Source organism: Sardina pilchardus, chromosome 5 (assembly GCF_963854185.1).
Source record: "Sardina pilchardus chromosome 5, fSarPil1.1, whole genome shotgun sequence".
NCBI classification, from domain to species: domain Eukaryota; kingdom Metazoa; phylum Chordata; class Actinopteri; order Clupeiformes; family Clupeidae; genus Sardina; species Sardina pilchardus.
This window is the reverse complement of record NC_084998.1, coordinates 12,407,018-12,429,253: the sequence shown is the minus strand read 5'-3', so window position 1 is coordinate 12,429,253 and position 22,236 is coordinate 12,407,018. Positions and strand designations below refer to the sequence as shown.

General features: G+C 45.2%; 3 protein-coding genes across 3 annotated transcripts; 2 read left to right on the top strand and 1 right to left on the bottom strand.

Annotated features, from left to right (window-relative positions):
* The first annotated feature begins 55 nt into the window (after positions 1–55).
* Positions 56–5,003, top strand: zgc:153990 (uncharacterized protein LOC768125 homolog). The gene is made up of 5 exons (XM_062536506.1): positions 56–161; positions 1,300–1,482; positions 1,720–2,334; positions 2,859–2,903; positions 3,033–5,003. The coding sequence occupies exons 2-5, from the start codon at positions 1,341–1,343 to the stop codon at positions 3,542–3,544; spliced, it is 1,314 nt and encodes a 437-aa protein (XP_062392490.1). The 5' UTR covers positions 56–161; positions 1,300–1,340; the 3' UTR covers positions 3,545–5,003.
* A 6,220-nt stretch (positions 5,004–11,223) lies between these two features.
* Positions 11,224–17,531, top strand: siah2l (seven in absentia homolog 2 (Drosophila)-like). The gene is made up of 2 exons (XM_062536504.1): positions 11,224–11,477; positions 15,963–17,531. Exons 1-2 carry the CDS (start codon positions 11,301–11,303, stop codon positions 16,662–16,664), a joined length of 879 nt encoding a protein of 292 aa, XP_062392488.1. The 5' UTR covers positions 11,224–11,300; the 3' UTR covers positions 16,665–17,531.
* A 1,430-nt stretch (positions 17,532–18,961) lies between these two features.
* Positions 18,962–22,095, bottom strand: rbmx2 (RNA binding motif protein X-linked 2). The gene is made up of 6 exons (XM_062536503.1): positions 21,995–22,095; positions 21,545–21,660; positions 21,077–21,128; positions 20,817–20,946; positions 20,257–20,440; positions 18,962–19,985 (listed from the first exon to the last, which is right to left on the bottom strand). The coding sequence occupies exons 1-6, from the start codon at positions 21,997–21,999 to the stop codon at positions 19,345–19,347; spliced, it is 1,128 nt and encodes a 375-aa protein (XP_062392487.1). The 5' UTR covers positions 22,000–22,095; the 3' UTR covers positions 18,962–19,344.
* Between the last annotated feature and the right edge of the window lie 141 nt (positions 22,096–22,236).

Below are 22,236 nucleotides of genomic sequence, written 5' to 3'. Positions count from 1 at the left end.
CCTCAAAGGTAGTGGCCACAATTGGTACTACAGCATCATCTAGCAACATGGACGACGGAGGGAAGGCACACGGAGTCTGCGCAACGTTGCTACACCCGACTGTACGAAGTTTCTGGATATCCGTCCGCAGCACAAGGAACACGAAAAGCTGCGTATTGAAGGTACGCTCATGGTGCTCACCGATCATTTAGATAACTTTATTATGTCTTGAGAGTTGGTGGATGTTTACTGACTTTAGGCTGTAGACTTGAGGAGTCTACTTACATGCGTTCTGGGTTTAATGACAGTGGATAGATAGGTAGCTAGTAGCTAGCTAACGCTTGCTTTCTTCCATTCTGCCAGAACTAACGTTAGAGCAACGACGAAGATATCGAAAGTCAATCGTAATCATGAGCATGCGAGTATAATTGCGTCGCTGTACCGGGTTAGCAGACAAACATACCGATATCATTGCATTCGCCGATGAAGCAATCAATTCCAAATCAATGTTGACGTGAATGGTTTGTCTTAATATATAGCTAATATTAATGATAGCTAACATTAATGTTAGCTAAGTTGCTAGCTATCCATTAACGTTACCATTATGGAAGTCCACCGTTGGCCCTTGCCTTTTAAAACGCTAAAGGCATACAGAGGATGAATAGGTTGACTAACAAGTGCACATGGTCAAAGCATGCATGGAAACGAGGTGGTCCATATAGACATTTTAAGATGTAGCCGTTAACTAAGTCTTGCTGAACCATCATCTGATCTTTGCAGAAAATGTTCATCTGGTGATGCAAACTAGAGTTACCACTCATTAGTCTATACATAACACGTTAGGCACCAGATCAGAAAGAATCTATTGGTAACATTACCATCATACTGGAAGAAGTAGCTCGCTTGTCGGAGGGGAAAAATGCTTCTCTGATAAAGTGGGCGTGCACAGTTGTATATAGCTCACGAAATCATGGCTATCCATTGGTGAAACAGGAATCTGTACCTTTTCGCCAAAAGTAATGGACTGTACTTGTGGTCAACCTTATTCTTACAGATGACAGACAACATACTTTTACGTTCATCGATCTGTCTGTACCTCTCAGTCTCCACGTCTTAATTACCCTTTCTATCTGTGTGGATGTGTGTTTGAGTGGATGTTTGATTGAATGGTGTGTACAGACACACTGTTTCTTGAAATGCCATACAATGTAAAAAGTCCACCACTGATGGTTATTGTCAATGACATATGATTATGTATGTTTGTCATCGAGGCAGGCTTTAGTCCTAAACTGTCTTTTTTTAACTGATGTGACCACACAGGAGTATTCCACTGCAGGTCTGTGTCAGTTTGATGGGGGAGGATGACAACCTCTACATCACCGCCAGTTTTTATCGACAAGGATGGCGTGGCCATACGCTTCAAAAAGAGGAAAGCTCGCTTCACCTTCAGTGAGGTGCACATCCTCCTGGATGAGGTCCGCAAGAACCGCCACCTTGTTGTCGGTAGGTGCTCAAAGTTACTTTGATTTTGTGATAAATGCTAAAAACTGCCATGCACTCATTCTACTAAGCTTGCAGTCAATAATAGTTTCATGCACAGTGCTGACATTTACGATATGTCCTATTTTGTTTTGTCATGTGTTTGATTGTTTGCACGCATACCTGCATTGTGCCTCAAATGTAAGATGACTTACTAATCTGCCATGCTCTTAAATGTGACAAACATAATGATTTCCTCAGGCAAGTTCAACTACGGTGTGCCGTCATCCGTGAAGAAGCGCACCTGGGCGGAGATCACCGCTCGCATCAACGAGATCGGCGAGTGCGAGCGCGAGGTCACGGAGGTCATCAAGAAGTGGTCGGACATGAAGTGCGACACCAAGCGCAAAGTGGCGGGCGTCCGCTCCAGGGTCACGAGCTTGCCGAACAGCAGCGTCGTCCGCCAGTTCACGCCCACGGAGGACATCATCCGCAACATCTTGGAGCTGGACAAGAAGCAGGACGGACAACGGCCCAGCAGCCGCAGAAACGGCAACAGAAACGGCAACAGAAACGGCACCAGCGCGGCAGTTGGGTTGGCCGACGAAGAGGACGGGGCAGGGGAGGATGACGACGGTGACGACATGGACATGGATGTAGCGGCGATGGGCTCCCTGCACAGCTCGCCTGAGGCAGGCGAAGGGGACAGAGGAATGGGCACGGGCGCCCTGGACTCACCCTCCACCATGCCACCCCCGTTTGGAACATCTGCATCCACATCTGTGCCTTCCACTTCCTCCATGACCACGCCGCCGCCACCACTGCCAGGTTCCAAAGACGAGAACACTGAAGGCAATAATTTCTCTTTCAGCTCTGGTGAGTGGTTGCGTTTTACAGTGACCCTTTCGCCCAGTTTATCCCTGTGATTTTTTTTGCTTTTTTCTCTCTTCTTTCTCCCCCTTTGTGATGAGGCTTGAGTTGTGATTAGCTGAAAGACCTCCAAAGACCTCTAGCATGTCTCTGTTCATCCATAAAACGCACTAGTCTCTTTCATTTCTGGCCGACAAGCTTTTCATCCTCAGAGCTTTCACTGATATTAACCGCCAGATATGCTCTACCTTTTACTGTAAGCATGCCATGGGAACCAGTTTGGCAAAAAGTTTCACACCATCACTAGCATGCTAATGACCACACACACACACACACACCATTAGGGAAGATGCATTTTTTACTAACTGCCTGAAATATGGCACACTAATAACTAGACAGTAAAGCAAATTGGTTTCAGTCATTTTGACCTGATATTAGCATATGTTTGGTCCATGGACACATAGAGGACGTTAGATATTCAGATATTAGATACATTTGGATGATTAGATATTCTATCTTCTTCATTTCAGGAGATACGTCATTTGAAATGAATTTTGAGATGCCTTTTACAGAAGGTGAGTAGCGCTGATTTTTTGAAGGTATCTTGCCGACAGTTTTATTTGGAATTGATGGGTAATAGTAACACAACAACACCTAACACACATCTCCTGTCCTGTTGCTTTTTTTTTTTTAAACCCCTTCAGACAGTACCCAGCTGGCGGACTTGGATGATGACCAGGCCAACACCTCACGACTGTCCACTTCAACCCCCACCCCCACTGCTAGCGCCAGCAATGCTAGCAGCAGCGTTGGGGCCGTGCAGCGCTCCGAGGCGTCCCTTTTCCCCCCTCCCTCTTCCTCTTCGACGGTTCCTCTTCCTCCTCCTCCTCCTCAACCTCCAGCGTCCGCGGCCTCCCCCAGCGTCCGACCCGCTGACCGGGCAGCGGTGGCGGGCAGCGGCGGCGTCGTCGTGGACGTGGGCCGCGCGGCGGCGATGAGCGTGGAGGAGCAGCACATGAGCAACGCGCTGCTGGAGACGGTGTCGCGCTCGCTGGAGCTGCTGGCCGAGTCGGTGCAGCAGCTGGCCGAGACGCAGCAGGAGTTCGTGCGCGAGTCGCTGCGGCTGCAGCGCGACACCGTGCAGGTGCTGCGCGACTTCGCCAGCGGCGCCATGGCCATCATGCACGACAAGCTCAACGGCCGGCCCGCGCTGTAGCCACGGCAACCCGACTCTGTGCCAGACTGATGGTTTCCTGAACAAAAAAAGGCGCTCACCTTCCGGACAGAAGGTGTCCCAACACTAAAGAATCGGCGACCCCTCCCAACAGGTTTTATGGATGTTGACGGAACTCGTACACAACAGACTGAATGAAGGAAACTGCGATCACCCCTTCCCACCCTGGAGACATGTTGCATGTTTGCTAGGGTGGCTCGAATTGTTCATGAATTGTGACTGAAGCTGCCTTGAGTGTAGACGACCGACAGGTATATAATCAGCAAGGAGACAGGAGCCCAGTGGACCTGCACTGGACGGCGAACATGAACCAGCTCAGTGGACTGCTAGCACCGTTACTGCCTGAGCAGCGCGTTCCAGTGACTGCTGGACCGGGAGTGACCGCTTCACCCCACAATAGTGCCACTGCCTGGTCTGGTGCCATGGGGTGCTGCCACTGGTAGCTGTGAGCTATGCTCTAGCTACGACACCGGTGGGCATCGGTGACTGACTGTGATGCAGGACCTAATGGCACCAAGCCTGGTTCTGCCACACCACGGCTTCACCAGTGTTCAGGTGGTCTGGGAACCCTTGTTTGTAGTTTTCTACCTCGTAGTGAAGTCGATGGCTGATCATACAGACTGGGCTGGGGAATCTGTCTTCAGTAACTACCATAAACAGTTGGGAGAAAATGCAACATGTTTTTCACACAAGCACCTTTCAGCTCGGCGTCTAAGGGTGTTATCCCTGTGGTACGACTGATTTTTCTTTGATCAAGATTCAGTTGAATTCTTTGATCTGTTGCTGTTATGTGATGTGGTATAGTTTTTTTTTTTACTGTTTTACTGTCTGTACTCCTTTTTTTTTTTTTTTGAACTGATTTTATAACTTTAGAACATTTTGTTTTTCAGTTAGTTTGTTTCTGTAATCAAATCCTCATCAAGGCCAACTATTTCCTGCTGTATTATAAACAGCACTCCCATGATTAATCCAATGGACGTGATAGGAAGGCTGTTTTAAACTGAGGGCCTCCAGACTTTAATTCTCAAAACTAAGTTCACAAGAATTGTGTGTTTTGAAGACAGAATTCTCAAGGTATAAGCTGTCAGCATCTGGCTGTATAGCCACAGCAAGTCTCTGTAAACAGGCATGGGGAGGCCAGCCTTGGTGGTTTTCTCTCATTAAAAGCCACTAGAGCTTCAGTGAATGTTAAAGGCAGGTTCAGTTGGCTTTGGGGCCCAGTGTTAAGAGTAGCGGGCTGTAACTTCCTGTATGACCAACTTCAAGACCCTCATGTTTGTCATTGTCTTGTAATGGCGAAAGTGGCCTCTCAACTTGTGAAAGTGAAAGAGATTTTATTGTATGGTTTGTGTGGTCTTTTTACTGACTCATTCTCATGTCATTCTCACATGGTGTAGGATCAGTGTCAGAAATGGAACATAAAGAACCAAAAACATCTTCATTTTTGTCTGGTTATTTGTTATTAGTGAATCTCTCTTGTGAGAGATTCAGGGACATTTGTATTTATCACATAATATGGGAATTCATTTCTGTGTGGATTGTTAAACATATCAGTATGAGCTTGCAGTCACAGTGTTTGAAGTATGGTTGCTCTTAACTCGGTAAGATGCTTCAGTGTTGACATTGACATACAAGCAGTAGCCCATTTCTATACCAAGCCTTTCAGTACCTTGGTGTCAGTTGCTTATTCAGTGAATGAGGTAGAATAATTGTACCCTTTCATTGTACTGCTTGCATCAAATCACAGAATCGTGATATACTGTACTGAACACTGATCTGCTCTGTTTAGATTCTGACTCATGTGACTACAAATGTAGATTGGTTCACAGCAGGCCTCTAGTTGACAGATTGTCAGGTGCCCAGTGTTTGCTAACATACAGGGTTTAAGGGAATTCATTCTAAGCCAGTGTTGGATTACTGTTGTCTCTGGCCACCAATGTCGTTCACACAGGGGAACCTAATGCATTGGTATGTCAATTGGACTGTGCTGCACTTTTGGAAATAACGGATACATTATGTGATGCTCAAGCCTGCATATATGTCTTATTGGAATTATTGTGTCTTCTGGAAGTCATTCTAGTGAGATTTGTTTTATTCATTTATATTGCCCTCTAGTGGAAATTGGTACACTTGCAAATCACTGCTCCTGTCGTGTATGTTTCTCAAGGGACCCACGGAGCAAAAGAAATTATTGGCCATTGATACTGTCCAATGTTACTTTAAATGTTTTACCCGTATTTTGATTGGAAAGGACAGTGTGAAGGTTTCACTAGAATATCCCCAGTGTTATCTTCATTTCTAATGGGGCTACCAGTTCACTCTGGATATCATATTGCCACAGTGAATTACCTTTGAAATAGACTTCAGAGGCCAGGTTTTAATAATTTACTGCTGATACAAAGATGTTTCAAAATATAGTCAAATTGTGTAACAATTTATGTAACTACACAGATAAGTTTAGTGTTAAAAATGCCGTGGTAGATTATTCCATCTTGGGTTTGGTATTAAAAGCCCAAAAACTATGACTTAATATATCATGAGCAGTATTTTACATTACAAAAATGGTGTGAAGGAAAGCATTTGGTCAGCTTTTGTCATTCGCTTTTGTGACATAAAATCAATTGACCAACTACTATGGTTGATATTGCATCACTTGGAGTTGGACTGAAGCCTGTGTGGAAGAATTGACGACAATACTTGATGTGATGTCACTGACAGGTTATTACAGTTTAGGCCCCGTAAGCATTTTCTTTAAATTGATACAAACCAGCAAATTGTCCTACACAGAAGGTGAAAAGCTATAGAGATGAATGAATATCACTTTATTTTTTTTACGGTTATTGCAATTCAGTTTGGAGATGGTGCTCTATTAAATAAATGACCATTTAACTGTGTGTTATTAGGTTGATAGTGTTGGCCACCCAACACATCAAAATATGAACCTTTTGGCAACTCACACTGAAACATTCAGACCTCAGTTGACATCCAGACATCAATTTCATCGAAGCTGGAATGGTTTTCCTTTGGAAATCAAGCATTGCTGATAATAGAGCATGCTTTATATTGCTCACCTGATGGACAGTTACTGAACGTGTCCTCTCTGTATCCTGACAGAGCAAGCTGACCAATGATTTTAGAACGGAGCGCTCTAGAATCTGTTATGTTTACCAAGTGTGAGGGTCTGAAAGTAGCTCATTACGAGGACCAATCATACTGGAAACATTTTGAAATGCACCATGTCGCCTATGAGTGCATGGCCAGAGAATTATGCACACACTGTTCCTCTAGCATGTCACTATGGCAACCATCAAAGCAGCTTGAGCAAAACGAATGCTTTTTTAACCGAGGAGGAAGACACTGGCACTGCGTTGCTTGTTTTCTACAACCTATTTAATGCTTATTTTGTCTTTGTATCCCCCCCTTTTCACACGCATGTGGAATATCATCTTAGTCTCTGTGCGGGTGTTTGCAGATATGAGCAATATGCGCATGCTGGCCTCATTCCAACTGTAGATTAGTCTCTGTAGTGCCACACTTGGGTGCTGCATGCTGCAATACGGAGATGATGGACACGAACATCCACTCTCCTCTCAAAGCAGAGGGGGCTCTGGGGGAGTTGGGGGGGTGAGCTTCAAATGAGATCTCTACATCTCTCCTGTTACAGGCTTTTACGTATTGATCAACACACTAATGCATTAATCCTTAAAATGTGTGTGTGAGCATGTCAGTGTGAGTCAGAAGCTGAGCTAAATGTATATGTGTTTTTCAGCTGGAGCGCTGGATAAGCTGATTTTCAATGGGCCCAATGCATGCTGCATCGATCGCGTGAGCGTTAGCCGTGTGGGCCAGAATGAATGTCACATACAGAAGATGCCTGCGCTCCACCTGGGCTGAGCTCCAGGTATTGTCTCCATGTGCTTTCTGCTGAATCAGCTGGCTTCACCCTCCAGTGTGTCTCTCGGAGGGGGGAACCATTAAAAACACGGGGGAGAGAGAGAGAGAGAGAGACAGAGAGCAAGAGAGAGAGAGGGAGAAAGAGGGAGAGAGAGAGGACGCGGCCATCACTCCCCACTGCACCATAAATCCTCTACACTCAGTGGCTAATTGAATTGCCCGGATTTTAAGGAGCTCTCTCTCTCTCCCTCATTCTCCCTCTCTCTCTTGCTCTCTCTCTCTCTGTCTCTCTCTCTCTCCGGCGTTTTCCTCTGCCCTCCCCATTTCTTCACACTTCACAGCGTCATCATTAATCATTGGGCTTTAAATGGGGTCTGTAGCCCTGTCTTAGATCAAGAACAGTCCCTATGATGCCCGAGTCAAGTGTTTGTTTCAGGTACATTTGTTGCAAGATATGTGTGCTTGTGGCGGGGGCGACTTGCTTATTTGTGTGTATTTGTACGTGTGTGTGTGTGCGTGTGTGCGTGTGTGTGTGTGCGCATACGTGTGCGTGTGTGTGTGTGTGTGTGTGTGTGTGTGTGACACATCTGGCACCCCGAACTCTTTGTATTGTCAGTCCCCATAAGGACTATAAATAGCTAGCCAAGATGGGGATGTTTTCTCTCTCTCCCATATTCTCACTACACCCCCCCCCCCCCCCAAACACACACGCACACACCACCCACTCATTCCCTCTCGTCGCCTTCTCTTTGTTTGTCTTTTCCTCAAATTCTCACCCTGCCTATCTCCCTCACACACACACACACTCTCTCCTCTCCTCCCTCTCCTTCCCCTCTGGGGGGAGGGAGGGCGTATTGGGATGCAGCGAAGGGTGCTCTGCCCTTTCTCTCTCTCGACCAGCGAGGATGAGCCAACTGCTGATAGAGTGTTGCTGAGGAGGAACGGCTCAGTGCAGAGGACTCATCCTGTGCTGCCCCTGTGTGTGCTGGAGGGCAGTGAAGGGCGGAAGAGAAGGGAGAGAGAGAGAGAGAGAGAGAGAGAGAGAGAGAGAGAGAGAGAGAGAGAGAGAGAGAGAGAGAGAGAGAGAGAGAGAGAGAGAGAGAGAGAGAGAGGAGAGAGAGAACGAAGTAGAAATTCAGGAAAAAAAGGAGACCATCCATCTCTAATGGGAAAGTGCAATAGCTGCTGGCATTGCTGCAATGGACGTTCTCCATGAAGTCTCATGTTGTTTACATCAGTCATCAGATGCTGTTTCTTTGAAGCTATTCCCTTGACAACACACATACTATGTGTGTGTGTGTGTGTGTGTGTGTGTGTGTGTGTGTGTGTGTGTGTGTTCTGCTGTGTAGTTCTGTTCAGCATAACTAATGTTGTTGTCCTAAACCTCTCTCACACACATACACACACACACACACACACACACACACACACACATACAGTACATTAACACACATTCCCACTGCCCGTCCAAGTCGTCATTTCCATAAAGCATCTTATTCCCATTCCGGAGCGAGAGATCAGAGAGACGGAGAGCATTTAGGAGCGGAGCGGGGGACATGAAAGAGGAGATGGAATCCACTCTCATGGCGGGGTGAGAAATAAGGAAGCCAGAGGGGGGCCGAGATAGAGGGGGAATAAGGGAGATAAGAGGAGCGTGACAGAATAACAGGAGATGGATGTGTGTGTGTGTGTGTGTGTGTGTGTGTGTGTGTGTGTGTGTGTGTGTGTGTGTGTGTGTGTGTGTGTGTGTGTGTGTGTGTGTGTGTGTGTGTGTGTGTGTGTGTGTGTGTGTGTGTTTGTGTGTGTGTGTGTGTGTGTGTGTGTGTGTGTGTGAGTGAGAGAGAGTGTTTGTGTGTGTGTGTGTGTGTGAGTGAGAGAGAGTGTGTGTGTATGTGTGTGTGTGAGAGAGAGAGAGTGTGTGTGTGTATGTGCATGAGAGAGAGAGATAGTATATGTGTGTATGTGTGACTGAGAGAGCTAGAGAGAGTGGTGTGTGTGTGTGAGAGAGAGAGAGAGAGAGAGAGAGAGAGAGAGAGAGAGAGAGAAACGAGACTGTGTGTGTTGGGGGGGCGGGCTTAGTTGCAGTTTGAATACCCCCCCCCTCCTCCTCCCCATCACATGCACACACACTCCACCCCCTCCAGTGTTGTGTGTGCTGTGCTGTAGCCGTGCTGCAGTCCCAGACTGGCGCTTTGCTCTTCTCACATCCATCGCTCGCTCTCGACCAGCCGTCGAGCGGAAGAGACGACAGAGGACTGAGCACAGCAGAGAGAGAGAGAGAGAGAGAATCAGAGTGATGAAGAGAAGGATGGAGGGAGAGAGAGAATGATAGATAGGAAGTGAGGGATAGAGAGATGCAGCAGAAGGAGAGAACAATCACAGAGTGAGGGGAAAAACAAGTGAGAGACTGAGGGAAATAGAACGAGCGGGAAAGGAGAATAAGCGCACTGACAGAGAGAGAGAGAGAGTGTGTGTGTGTGTGTGTGTGTCTTTCCTTGGAAGTCCATCCATCTTGCTTGAGGTGATGTGCTGGCTGATTTATCTGTGTGTGTTTGAGAGTTGATTTGTTTTTTACTGTTTGTTTACTGCGCTGTTGGAGTGTGTGTGTGTGTGTGGTTTAGACAGAGAAACTTTGAGTATTGTGAGCTCAGCTGGGCTGCTTTACATGCATACAAATGAACGGAAATGATTTCTGTGGTGTTTTGTCTCCAGTGCTTTATTTGCTGACATTCAACAGTGGAGCAGAAAAAAAGGATTTCTGTTTGTTATTTAAGAAGAATGCAGTGACAGAGCTTTTGAGCCTCTAGCCGCCAGACAATAACATCAATGTTTCCTTTGGTGAGCTGCCGTTGTTTGCTGTTCAGTTCAGTTCTTGTTGGTGCTGTTGTTTTGCTGTCTGGCTCTGTGTCTGTGTTAGCTGGTGCTATCGAGGCATCGCTCTGCTCGGGGTCCACGTGGTCTCTGTTTTGGTTGCAGTCACGGTCAATGCAGCTAATGTCTTGGCTATGCGATACATCTTAGTCAGAGCTGTCCATTCCAAACGTCGAGACAAATAGAGTTATAGCTGCATCTATCGACCGCTGCTTGCAAATAGGCTCACATTTGTAGACACACACATGTATGCTCAGATGGTCTCAAAGGAAGTGAAATCGTTTATATTCTGTGCTTCTGTGCAGTTTTTAGTGTAAGCTGCAGTTGTGTGTGTGTGTATGTGTGTTTGTGTGTGTGTGTGTGTGTGTGTGTGTGTGTGTGTGTGTGTGGACGCGCACTTCCGCATACCGAGTCGCTTGTAACCTGAGCACTCAGTGGTCAATAGATTTCACATTCACCTTGGTGTATGAGAGCATGGCTGAATCACCCTCGCTGGCTCTCTCGCACTGTGGGCATCCTTCACAGGGCTCAGTGCAGGTCCTTCAACCCTGAGCTGTGAGTCTTCCTTGAGGAGTTGAATCACGCTGGTATGTTGCTCTCTGCTCATGACCTTGGAGACTCAATGACCCGGCAGGATTTATTGACAGCATTGTCGAGGTAAAGCGGAGTTAAAGGTGTGTTAAAAAGAATCAGTGGCGTGTGAAATTGCCAGCAAGTGTGTGTGTGAGAGGTAAGAGAGAGGCGGAGAAACGGAAAGAAACAAGGAAGGAAAGAAAGAAAGAGCAGAAAAGAAGAAGAAGTAGAAAGAGTAGAAAGAGTAGAAAAGGTACAGTAGTAGTAGTAGGAGGAGGAGAGGCAGAAAAACAGAGGAAGACAAAATAAAAAAAGCAAAAAAAAACAGAGAAAAGAGTAGAGTTGGACACACACTGACCCAGGGAGCTAGGGGGAGCGAGCCAAAGGGGACGGTCCGGTGATGCTGTGTCCAGCCTCCTGTTTTCCTCTGCTGCGGGAGCTCCCCCAGTGGCCCTGCCTGCTCAGCTGGTCCCCGTGTCAGAATGGGGCCGTGGAGGCCTGGCAGAGGACCAGCGCTGCTGGGGTCACAGAGGTCGTGCCGCCCATCTGTCCCGGCACACCTTCATCCTGGAGGAAGGTGAGTACCTGCTTACACACGTATGTTTTCTTACCTATTTATGGCTGTTGCTGTCATCATTAGTCCAGGCTTTTTACGTGTTCCCCACACCGTTATGCAATCACAGGAGCGTTGCATATGATTAGTGTTATGTCATCCAACTTCTTTTCAAATGCAAATAGTAATCCTGACCTCAAAATCCGCAAGACTTTTCAGATATCGGGCCCTTGCTCGATATGGCTATAGCGCCACCAATTATGTTCTAATCAGTTCTTTTTAATCTTGATTGTCTGTCTTGGGGTAGGCTAACTCGGTCTTTAAATCTGTAAAATGGCTCAGAGAAAGAAGCTAGAGACAGAGAGGGAGAGGCTGGATGAATAGTATGGGTTCATTTTCTCTGTCATTCAATCTCCTGTAATTTAATTAAGGAAGCCTTTCCCGCGGTCCATTTCCAGCACAGGGAAAGAAGGAGGAAAAAACTTGTGGCTGGACAGTATTGATTACAGAGGCAGTAATGGAGAGTCTTGCTGGTTAATGTCTGCTTGGGCACTTGCTGTGGCCTGACGCAAAGGTTGATCACGTTCAAAGACCCCCAGTCGCCTTGCTATCCGTCTGATGTCCCACATCTTAGCTAAATGATCCACCAAGCCCCGGCAAACCTTCCTGAAATCCTGACTTCCCAAGCAAGAGGTGAGGTCATGGATAAGCCCAGACAGTGCCAGGAACTCCATGGAGAGTGATGTCTACTTTATTCTGATTGCATTTACATGCAGTCATTTACAGATGTCAAAGTGAAATAAGGCGCAGGCCTATGTTTTCATCAGAGTATACCTTTTAGCAATCAGAACGTTTTCTTCACAGCACATTTTCTCCGGACCCTTCATAGTCAGCTTTAGCTTTTCCTTGTTATTGTGTGGATTTCACATCTCGGGAAGGGCATCTGTCTCAGCCGCTCTATTTCCATCTCTCTGCCCTTAAGGAACGGCAGCTCTATGCTCTCAGGGAAGGGAGTGATGCCATGGTGTCTGCTCTAAGCCCATCTCTGGGGAGACAGAGGAGCACTGCAGAGGCTGAACACGCTCTTAATCAAATGTGCAGCTTGTTAAGATGGGGAAGGCAGCGGGGGATGCAGTCAGCTAATGTATATGTAACCCTGAGAATGTCATGATCATGCAATTAGGTGTAGCACTATTGAATTTGAGATGTGCAGGCTTTGTGTATGTGTGTGACTGCAATGCAATTTACCCATTACAGTGCACTTGTAGAGGGGAGAAACTAGTGTGTTTTTAATTATTCAAGGCAGTGAACTTTTGAGGTGGAAGCAAAAGTGGGTGATGTTCTTTTCTGAGCTAAATCTTCAGGGCTTAAAATTAGACCCTCTGGCATTTCAGAGACCATTTGTAATTCACTGTGAACATCAAGGAACATCCCACTAGATAATGACCGTCTTATCCAAATTCACGTCTCATCTACTTTCTCACGCCACAGCATCTCCCACAGGCATCGCCACCTCCACCGCGTAACAGACGAGGACGTGCTCCCGTTGTTTCGCTCCTCTTTGAATAAAAAATTAGATTGAAAAATAGTGTTCACGGGCATGTTTGACCCACAGGTGATCTCATCACCAGCTAAATACACGGGAGATGTTGTGCCACTTAAAATGCAGGAGTGTGTAAATAATTAAGTGGGTGTGGGCGGGAGTCTGCATCGGCGTGGCCCCCAAGGCTGGCACAGTCTCTCGGCCCACTGCAGAGCAACTCTGGCTGAATACATTTACAGGGCTTATCCAACGCAATCAGCTGCAAGCTATGCATGCTACTTATGCAGAAACGCATTACATGTACCCACTTACAATACAGAATTACATTATGTTTGTTATGCCGCAAAACCATACAGTATCTGGGACTCTGAATATTGGGAGTGGTTTGCTTATTTTTCACCAAATTTTAGGAGTACAGTAGCACAGTTGAACACACAGTGTTTTCTCAATATCCTTATCTTCCGTTTTGAAACATTGCACTGCAGAGTTTATTTTACATTAAAATACGTACTGCATCACACACATACAAACCTATTAAAGGTACAACACATACACACACACAGACACACGCAAACACACAGACACACACAGACACACACGCACACGCGCACACACACACACACACACACACACACACACACAATACTGCCGTCCCCATCTCTACTACACACACACGCCACACACACACAAACACACACATGCGCGCACACGCACACACACACACAATACTGCCGTCCCCATCCCTTCACACACACGCCACACACACACACACACACACACTACTGCCGTCCCCATCCCTACTACACGCCGAGCCCCACACACACACACACACACACATACACACACACACACACACACACACACACACACACTGTAGTCCCCATCCCTACAACACACCCTTGACCAAGGACAGCTGCAGTTTTATCATTGACTAACTGGCACCAGGATTACTGCACTAAATCTCTTATTTCCTCTTTCCTCCTGTTATAAGTGTAATAGTTTAATTCCCAAAACCCATTTTGGATTATATGATCTACAGTCTACCTCCATGATGGACAGTGAGGGACTTAACCATTTAATTTCAGTGGAAACCTAAAAATTCCTAAAATGTGCCATTCAGTTTAAAGATTTTAAATGATAAAAAATGTTCAGGAAATCAACTCAGGTTATGTTTCTGAGTGAATATGTGAATATGCATTAATGTGTTGTTTTTATTTATTCTCCTTCAAACTAAGAATAGTGTGTAATGTGTGTGATCTTGGCATTGGGAAGGCTGCGGAGAAAGCCACAGTACATTTTACCATTCCGGTCCACCATCAGGGTTCAGGCCCTCTCCTTCATTAGCCTGCCTCCTGATGCGAGAGCTCAAGTCTTCATGCCCTCAATGGATCTCTTATTAAATAATCCTCTTAAGGCCACTTTTAGCTTATAGGGTGTTCAATACCTACCTGCAGTGCACCATTCTGCTATATCTCATTTTTGTTTGTATACCCAACCTCTACTGTCCTCATCCCTTCCCCCTATGCATATGAACAGCGGTGTTAAACCTGTCTAGTTTGGGCTACTTTCAAATCACTGCTGATCGGAGTGATTTGTTTTTAAATTGAATCTTTATCAAAAGGGAGTAATCTGATTATTATAGATTTTTATCATGGATTCCTTGGCGCGTCTCCCTCTGGCTGAACTGAACTGAAATGCACTTGGCATGGGGGGGAAATCAGCCGGCAGTATAGGCTATATCAGCAAGGTGTATTGTAAACATTACAAATACTTGTCTATATAAGGCTTTTGGAAAACTATAGCAAACAGGTTCCATGGTGTTTTTTTTTTTTTTTTTGTAGAATCTCGATGCATATTATATTCCAATTGCATGTGGTTGGTTACCAATTCACTCATGCGCCAAAACCACCACATGCACCAATTCATTGCTATTGTTTGGCACATAATATCTTTTGGTTTAAAGCTGAGCGTGCCTGTGTGAGCTCCCATTGGGCTATAGAGATGGCAGATAGGTACGTGCTGCCTTGTCAATGCTCTGGAAGTGCAGTCATCAGTGTGACCTTCACTGGCATTGCCCTCGCTGTATAATCAAGGAGAGAGCTCCACTGTGGGCAGCCACGCAATTCATCTTCAAATGATTGGCCCCGGTACATACCAACCTGTAAAAAAATACACACCCACACATATATGCAAGAACAAAAGCATACAAGTGCACGCGCGTGCACGCGCGTGCACACACACACACACACACACACACACACACACACACACACACACACACACACACACACACACACACACACACACACACACACACACACACACACACACACACACACACACACACACACACACACACACACACACACACACACACACACACACACACACACACAATACAAACACATGCATCACACAGCTGCGCACCCCAAGTCCAAAGCAGACACATCCACGAGCAGCCCAGTGCTTGGTGACCTGAAACAGGCGCGCTAGATGTATGGGGCTGTCTGGATTAGGGCATCAGCCCAGGCCATCTGAGGCATGATGATGAGCGATCCCCCCGTGCTCTTTTGACTAATGTCTCTTTTTTATCTTGTCCTCCTCCTCCTCCCATCTCATTTCGTCTGACATTCTTCACACTCCCCCTCACGCTCCTCTGTCTTCCATTTTTCTTTGTTCCTGCTCTTTCCTCCTCTCTTTGATTCATCCCTCACTCCCACACACCTCCACCCCCCCCCCCCCCTCGTCCTTCCATCTCGGCCTTTTGGTAATGGTTGCCCCACTTTCTGTTACATATTCATTTTTATCTTTTGTTTTTCCCCCTTGTTTTCTTGTTCTCCTCTATTCCCCGGCTCCTGTATGCCCATCTTCTTTATCTTTCCTCCTGACACCTCCTCATCCCACTTCTCCTCACCTCCTCCTCTATCTCTCCCTCCCTCCTCTCCATCTCCTGTACATCTCTCCAGTCTACAGGGGATGGCTGCATCCAGTCACAGCTGGGAAACACAGACCACCAGAAGGAGGTATCAGAGCTCCAGCCTTGCACTTGCCCCTACAGCTCGTCCTGCCAATGGCAGGGGATTCTGGGAAGCGTAGTTCCTCACCTGATCCAAGCCCATCAGCCCATCACAGATCAGGAAGGTGAGGAAGTCCTCTTCCTCATTAGCGACATCAACGTGCCGGACAGGGTAGACTCGGTGATGCTGCAGTCCTGCTTTGAGCAGAAGTTTGTGTTGGTGGTGAAGAAAGAGGCTGTGGTGCGTGGCAGCCCTACGTCCTTCTTTGCCACCGTGCTGTTCGCCGGCGTGAGCGACGAGGCCGAGGGCTTCGTCTACCGCTTGGAGCTGAGGGGCAACCGCCGGCGGCTCATGTGGGAGGCCGCACCACGGGCCATCCAGCGTGGTGGCCTGGCCAACGCGGTCACAGACTCGGACTGCATGGTGTTCGACTCCGCCGTGGCCAACCTCTTCACAGACTCGGGGAAACTGGGCATTCACGTCTCCATCTCCAGATCTTGCTCCATCGCTGACCCCACCTCAAGAGCTCAGGAACTCCTCAAACATAGACACTCGACAGGGAAGGCAGATCCAGCCCCCCTGATGCAGGGTACAATAGCCCAAACCCAAAGGCCATGTGAGGCCGGGCACTTTGACCTCAGTGTACCATAAACACGGAAGAAATTGAAGCTGTTTGATGGCTACTGGTGATGGATACTAACAATGAAGGGAAATGAATCAGGATCTTTTTCAGCACTGTTTACCACTGTGACTCAGGTTGCAGCCAAGAGGACAGACAACAATCTGCCATACATGTAGATTCATCTCTCTTCTCTTAATAATTGATATCTAATTCTATCTTATTTTAAAAACTAACAGCATTTACCTGAATCCTGTATTTCCATGGCAAAAACCAGGAGAACCTACCTCTTATGTCAGCATTGTACGGCAACAGGGTATTGGAGTGGGCACCGTGTGTTTTGAAGAGATCCTCTTAATCTTCTACTCTGGATTTTGTAAACCACTTTAAAAATGTGAAACTCGTAACATACCTTTTTGCTAAGCCTCTTACAAGGACGATTTGTCCATTAATGGACTGTTACAACTCTTTCCTAACTGAACAGAAATATCTGTCTTCATGTCGAACAATAGGGGACAAAGTTTAGGTCAAGAGTAGATTATTTAGAAGGGTTAATAAAATAATACATTTAATATGTATTATATGTGTTATAATGCAAATAATATCTGTTAAAATGTGTTCTTTAATATGATTAAAAAACATTTCTAATCTTTTGTTTACCAAAATAAAGTAAAATGTTTCATCATTAGAGTTCTTATTGAAGCTCTGTGGAAATAACTGCTCATAATCAGATGCAACATGCGTTAAGTTTCATATCTGCTGCTGGATGCCTGAGCCCATCCTTTTGAGATAATCCAGTGATTTAATATGGTATTTTTGCACACACTTACTCTGAGCCAGAGAGGGTTAAAGCGGAGTGGATAGTAATGAAGGATCTTTGTTTGAGCCCAATCAAATTCAGACAGATGAAAGAGAAACATTCCCCTGGTAAAATATACAGATGATTCAGCAAATAATTTGATGAACAAATTATTAAAAGTGTGTATTAAATAAGAACCTCATTAACTCACTGACCTGGCACGTGAGAAAATAAATGTTTCATCAATTCATCTGATTTCCCGGTCTAGAATTTAGTTTTGCAAGCTACTTCCAACAAAACGATGAACAAGACAGAGACCATGAGCCCCAGTTAATGTGTAACCATCTTGTAACCAAAGGCATATTAAACTGGGGTACATGATATTGTATCATATTAATCGATACAAAAATAGCTGCCATCACTGATAATAGTGGTATATACTGTAGGCGTGTGTGTATGTGTCATGTTGGAACAGGAAGGGGCCATCCTCGAGCTGGGCTTGGTCCCTTAGTTCCAGTGAAAGGAACTCTGACTGCCTCAGCATTAACCAAGAGATTTTGGACAATTCCATGCTCCCAACTTTGTGGGAAGTTTGGGGATGGCCCTTCCTGTTCCAACATGACTGTGCACCAGTGCACAAAGCAAGGCCCATTAAGGCATGGATGACAGAGTTTAGTGTGGATGAACTTGACTGGCCTGTACAGAGTCCTGACCGCAACCCAATAGAACACCTTTGAGATGAATTAGAGTGAATCCTGAGAGCCAGTCGCCTCGTCCAACATCAGTGTGTGACTTCACAAATGCGCTTCTGAAAGAATGATAAAAGAAATCCCTTAAACACACTCCTAAACCTTGTGGAAATTCTTCCAAGAACAGCTGAAACTGTTATAGCTGCAAAGAGTGGACCAACGTCATTATAAACACTATGGATTAAGGATGGGATGTGACTGAAGTTCATATGTGAATCAAGGCAGGTGAGCAAATACTTTTGACAATATAGTGTATGTACTGTACTATCACTGATGAGGCAGCTATTAGTTGAATGAAAAGGAATGCGAATCAGTTAATACACTGCTTCTATGAATGTTTCCTGCTCTGTCTATGGAAAAGCCATGCTCCTTCTCTAAATGTATGTCATTAGGCTTAAGTGCAACAATTTACATTTGCAACTCAAAGCCACCATTGGAAGCGGAGGCTGAGCAAATTCTAATAATTCAACCATATGCAGTCAAAGTAAAAGCTTTGACTGTTTTCATAATCATTATTTCAATAGTTAGCTAGGGGAAAAAAGGATAACATGGAGGAGGTATAAACCATGGACTTTAGGGTGGTCCTTTGTGGATTAACATGTTAACCCATTGGCAGCATGGAAGTGCTGTATTGGCTGGTATGAACTAAAATAAATAATAAAAAATGAAATCAAATCAAATTAGGAGTTTTTCCCCCCCAGCTCCTTTAGAGAGGGAGGACACAAGTCTCAACAGAGAAATACCCGACACCACTTTTTCTTGATCATTTGATACATTTGTGTAATGTTTGATGATGCTTTTAGAACAGTCAGTGGTTCTCAAACAGTTTAGCAATCTACTGAAGCACCCTTATAATTACCGATATTATTTCAATTGAAATGTACTAACACAATAAATTATGTAATTTGCCATGGCTATGAAAAAATCTGTTTTGCTTTAATTTCCTAAAGTTATTTACAATTTTGCAAAAAAACCCACCCAGAAACAAAACTACCAACATCCAAATGCCCTCTGCATGGTAGAGAGACACAACTGCTAAATGAATACAGTTCAGAAGCTGTGGCAACTGTAGAGTCCTCCGTGATAACAGCACATGATCTCCCAGACGCTCAGTCTTAACAGCGAGCGCAGCACATTGTTGATGATTCCACATGTATCGCTACTTCACCTGTACTTCTTGTCCCTCTCTCTGTCTCGGTCCTTTTCTCTTCCTCTGTCCCTGTCTCTTTCTCTCTCCCTCTCCCTGTCCCTGTCCCGATCTCTCTCTCTTTCTCTGTCACGATCCCAGTCTCTCTCTCGGTCCCTTTCCCTGTCTCTCTCTCTGTCTCTGTCTCTGTCCCTGTCCCTGTCCCAGCTTTCACGTGGACGGGAGTCTTGGAACACCGGCTTTTCGTCTCTGTCCATCCTGTGTCTGTCTCTGGGTGAAGTGGCCCTAGCGTCTCGTGGCCAGTCTCTCCTCCGGTCCTCCTCCTTCACCCTTCCCTTCTCTCGGTCTCTGCTGTGGTCACTGCCGTGCCAGTCCCTGGACGGTCCATCCTCCGGTCTCTCCTTCTCTCTGGCGTTGTGTGTGCCTGGTTCCACTCGGTCTCCTCTGGGAGGTCGAGAGTCTATTGGGCCCTTTTTGGCGTACTTCTCGTACCCCGCATCCATCCTCTCTTTCTTCACAGGCACGGATGTGGACGGCGGCGACTGGTTCTCGTCCGCTCTTCTGTCCTCCGCAGGAGTCACCTTCCTCCTCTCTTCCTCCTTCTTCTCTTTCTTCTTCTCCTTTTTCTCCTTCTTCTTTTTCTTCTTTTCTTTCTTATCTGAGGTAGAGATGGAAAGAGGTCAAGAGATGTCTACTTCATTTAGAATGGTTGAAAAAAAAATCATAATAAAAAAAAAACCCCATAAATGTCAACTTATCAAATCATAGGTAAAAATAACGGGAGACACAATGTCGACACAATTTTTGCTTTTTGAAAATGTGTTTCAAAACAGGATTCTGTTTACAGTACCTACAAAATAAACACATGAAATAACAAAAACAACTGTGTTTGACATGAGGATTTGGTGAAAAGCAACAACTGTTCAAACCTTTCTTTGACTTCTTCATGGGCAACACAACACCATCTTCTTCCTCTGACTCAGATGAGGATGAAGACAACGTTGGGGCACACCCCTGATCACGCAAGGATTTTGTGACATCATCAATGTCTTCTGAGTCTTTGGGAGGACGATAGTTAGCTACATGGTCCACGCGGATGGTGCGTCCTTTGATCTACAAGGGACAGATGAAAACAAACGGCATCAATCATTGCTTCTTTCTCCTCCAGCTCCATAACAATCTTGCAACAGCTCATCAGTTTGGGATAATACCAGTAAAGCTAAGACTATCGGTCCAAAACATAGTGTTGGCAAATTGTTGAACTTAACTAGTATTAGAATGGTGCTGCTACTACATTGTACATGTATGTTGCTCATACATTGTTCATATTACATAGCCATATATGCAGTGTATTAACACAATTATCATCAGAATAAATACAGATATACAGTGTGAACCATGCAGACAGATATGTACAGTGTGTACAGCTATGTGCAGTGTGGTAAAACAATACAATTTGTACCAATTGTAGTGCAGTATGCTACTGTACCTTTATGCCATTTAAGTTGTCCACAGCTAAGATAGTACTCCTTTGGTCCTCAAAACAGATAAAACAGAAACCCTTTGACTTCCCTGTCTTCTTGTCACGTACAAGGTTAATATTGACAATTTCTCCATACCTAGGAATATCAGGCAAAAGAAGGAAAAGAAGGAATATCAGGCAAAAAAAAGGAAAAGAAGAAAAATGCTTTTCGAGGTAAACCCAAAGAGAAGACTAAAACTAAGAAAAAAGACAGAGCTAACACTTACTGTGAGAAAACACAGATTATATCCCCCTCGGTTAGCTCATAAGGAAAACCACCTGCAAAAGACACAAATATGTCAGACTGATGACTGAACATAAAAGCAGAACCACAGTCTTTGTTCTTAAATCTAAGGCATGTTTGAGAACCTAGGCCTACAATGTTTGCGCATTTGCTTGTAACACCCCTGCCTCTGTTGATGTTGAAAACGATTTGAGGCATCATTAGGCAAGTGTAAAATGTGTTCCACTACAATCACCACCAGCAGCTCAATGGGATTAGATGGCAATTAAAACACAATAAACAAAAGCCTCTACTGCCACCATCTGGCTTTAGTGTAGAAGCAAACTGGAATTTTGCACGACTGAGTGTCTAACTACAGGGGTAACATGTTTGAGAGCATTAAGCTGATGAGGCCCGATAGGAGCTGTGCAAATGGGATTGTAATGTTTTGTAGAAAGTCATATTTTCTCACCTACGAATACCCACGCGCTGTCTTTGTATTCTGAATGCCATGACACTGATTCCTTCACACCAAGACTCGCCTCCCTCTCGTTCAACTCATTTATTAATTTCACTTTGGTTAGTGGGCTAAAAACAACATACAAACAGGAGGTTAACCTTTACAATTCTGAAGATGACGTAAACAACTACGAAATGTGTGATCTCGGAGTTGATAAGTAAAGCAAACAAAACAGACATCTAGAAATAAATTACATTTGAGATTAATTTGTTAACATTATCGAAACACAAAGTTTCACGCTTGACCATGCTAGCGAGTTCATTTTATCTAACGTTAGCCAGACGGATCCTAAACGTATAGTTACATCGCACAGCCTCAGTGTTTGATACAGTTATTCATTTCTACATAGACATTTAACATAACATAACATAGACATAAACAACATCAGGTTTCCTTACGCACTTCATTCTGAAAAGTTTTGCGAAAGCATTGACACTGATGTTCCAACTCAGAGAAATGCTCGAATCATTCAAAACAGCGTTTTGGGAGTGCTAGTGCTTCCGGGCCGTAAGTGAATACATCCGGTTAAATTACATGGCGTTATGGGAATTGAAGGCATGAGTAGGCTATGACAGCGGGACGAATGCAAATCACTCCTTGCCCTATGCTCCTTGCACGCGAATGTGTACGGTGAGGGCTTCTAC

Excerpts from the sequence above, each read along its gene's own strand:
- zgc:153990 (XM_062536506.1), top strand. The coding sequence starts at position 1,341 with ATGACAACCTCTACATCACCGCCAGTTTTTATCGACAAGGATGGCGTG. Across the intron at positions 1,483-1,719 it reads GAACCGCCACCTTGTTGTCG|GCAAGTTCAACTACGGTGTG; the intron begins GTAGGTGCTCAA and ends TGATTTCCTCAG. Across the intron at positions 2,335-2,858 it reads TAATTTCTCTTTCAGCTCTG|GAGATACGTCATTTGAAATG; the intron begins GTGAGTGGTTGC and ends TCTTCATTTCAG.
- siah2l (XM_062536504.1), top strand. The coding sequence starts at position 11,301 with ATGCTGTGTCCAGCCTCCTGTTTTCCTCTGCTGCGGGAGCTCCCCCAG. Across the intron at positions 11,478-15,962 it reads CACCTTCATCCTGGAGGAAG|TCTACAGGGGATGGCTGCAT; the intron begins GTGAGTACCTGC and ends ACATCTCTCCAG.
- rbmx2 (XM_062536503.1), bottom strand. Across the intron at positions 21,129-21,544 it reads CAGCGCGTGGGTATTCGTAG|GTGGTTTTCCTTATGAGCTA; the intron begins GTGAGAAAATAT and ends TGTCTTTTGCAG. Across the intron at positions 20,947-21,076 it reads ATAATCTGTGTTTTCTCACA|GTATGGAGAAATTGTCAATA; the intron begins GTAAGTGTTAGC and ends TGATATTCCTAG.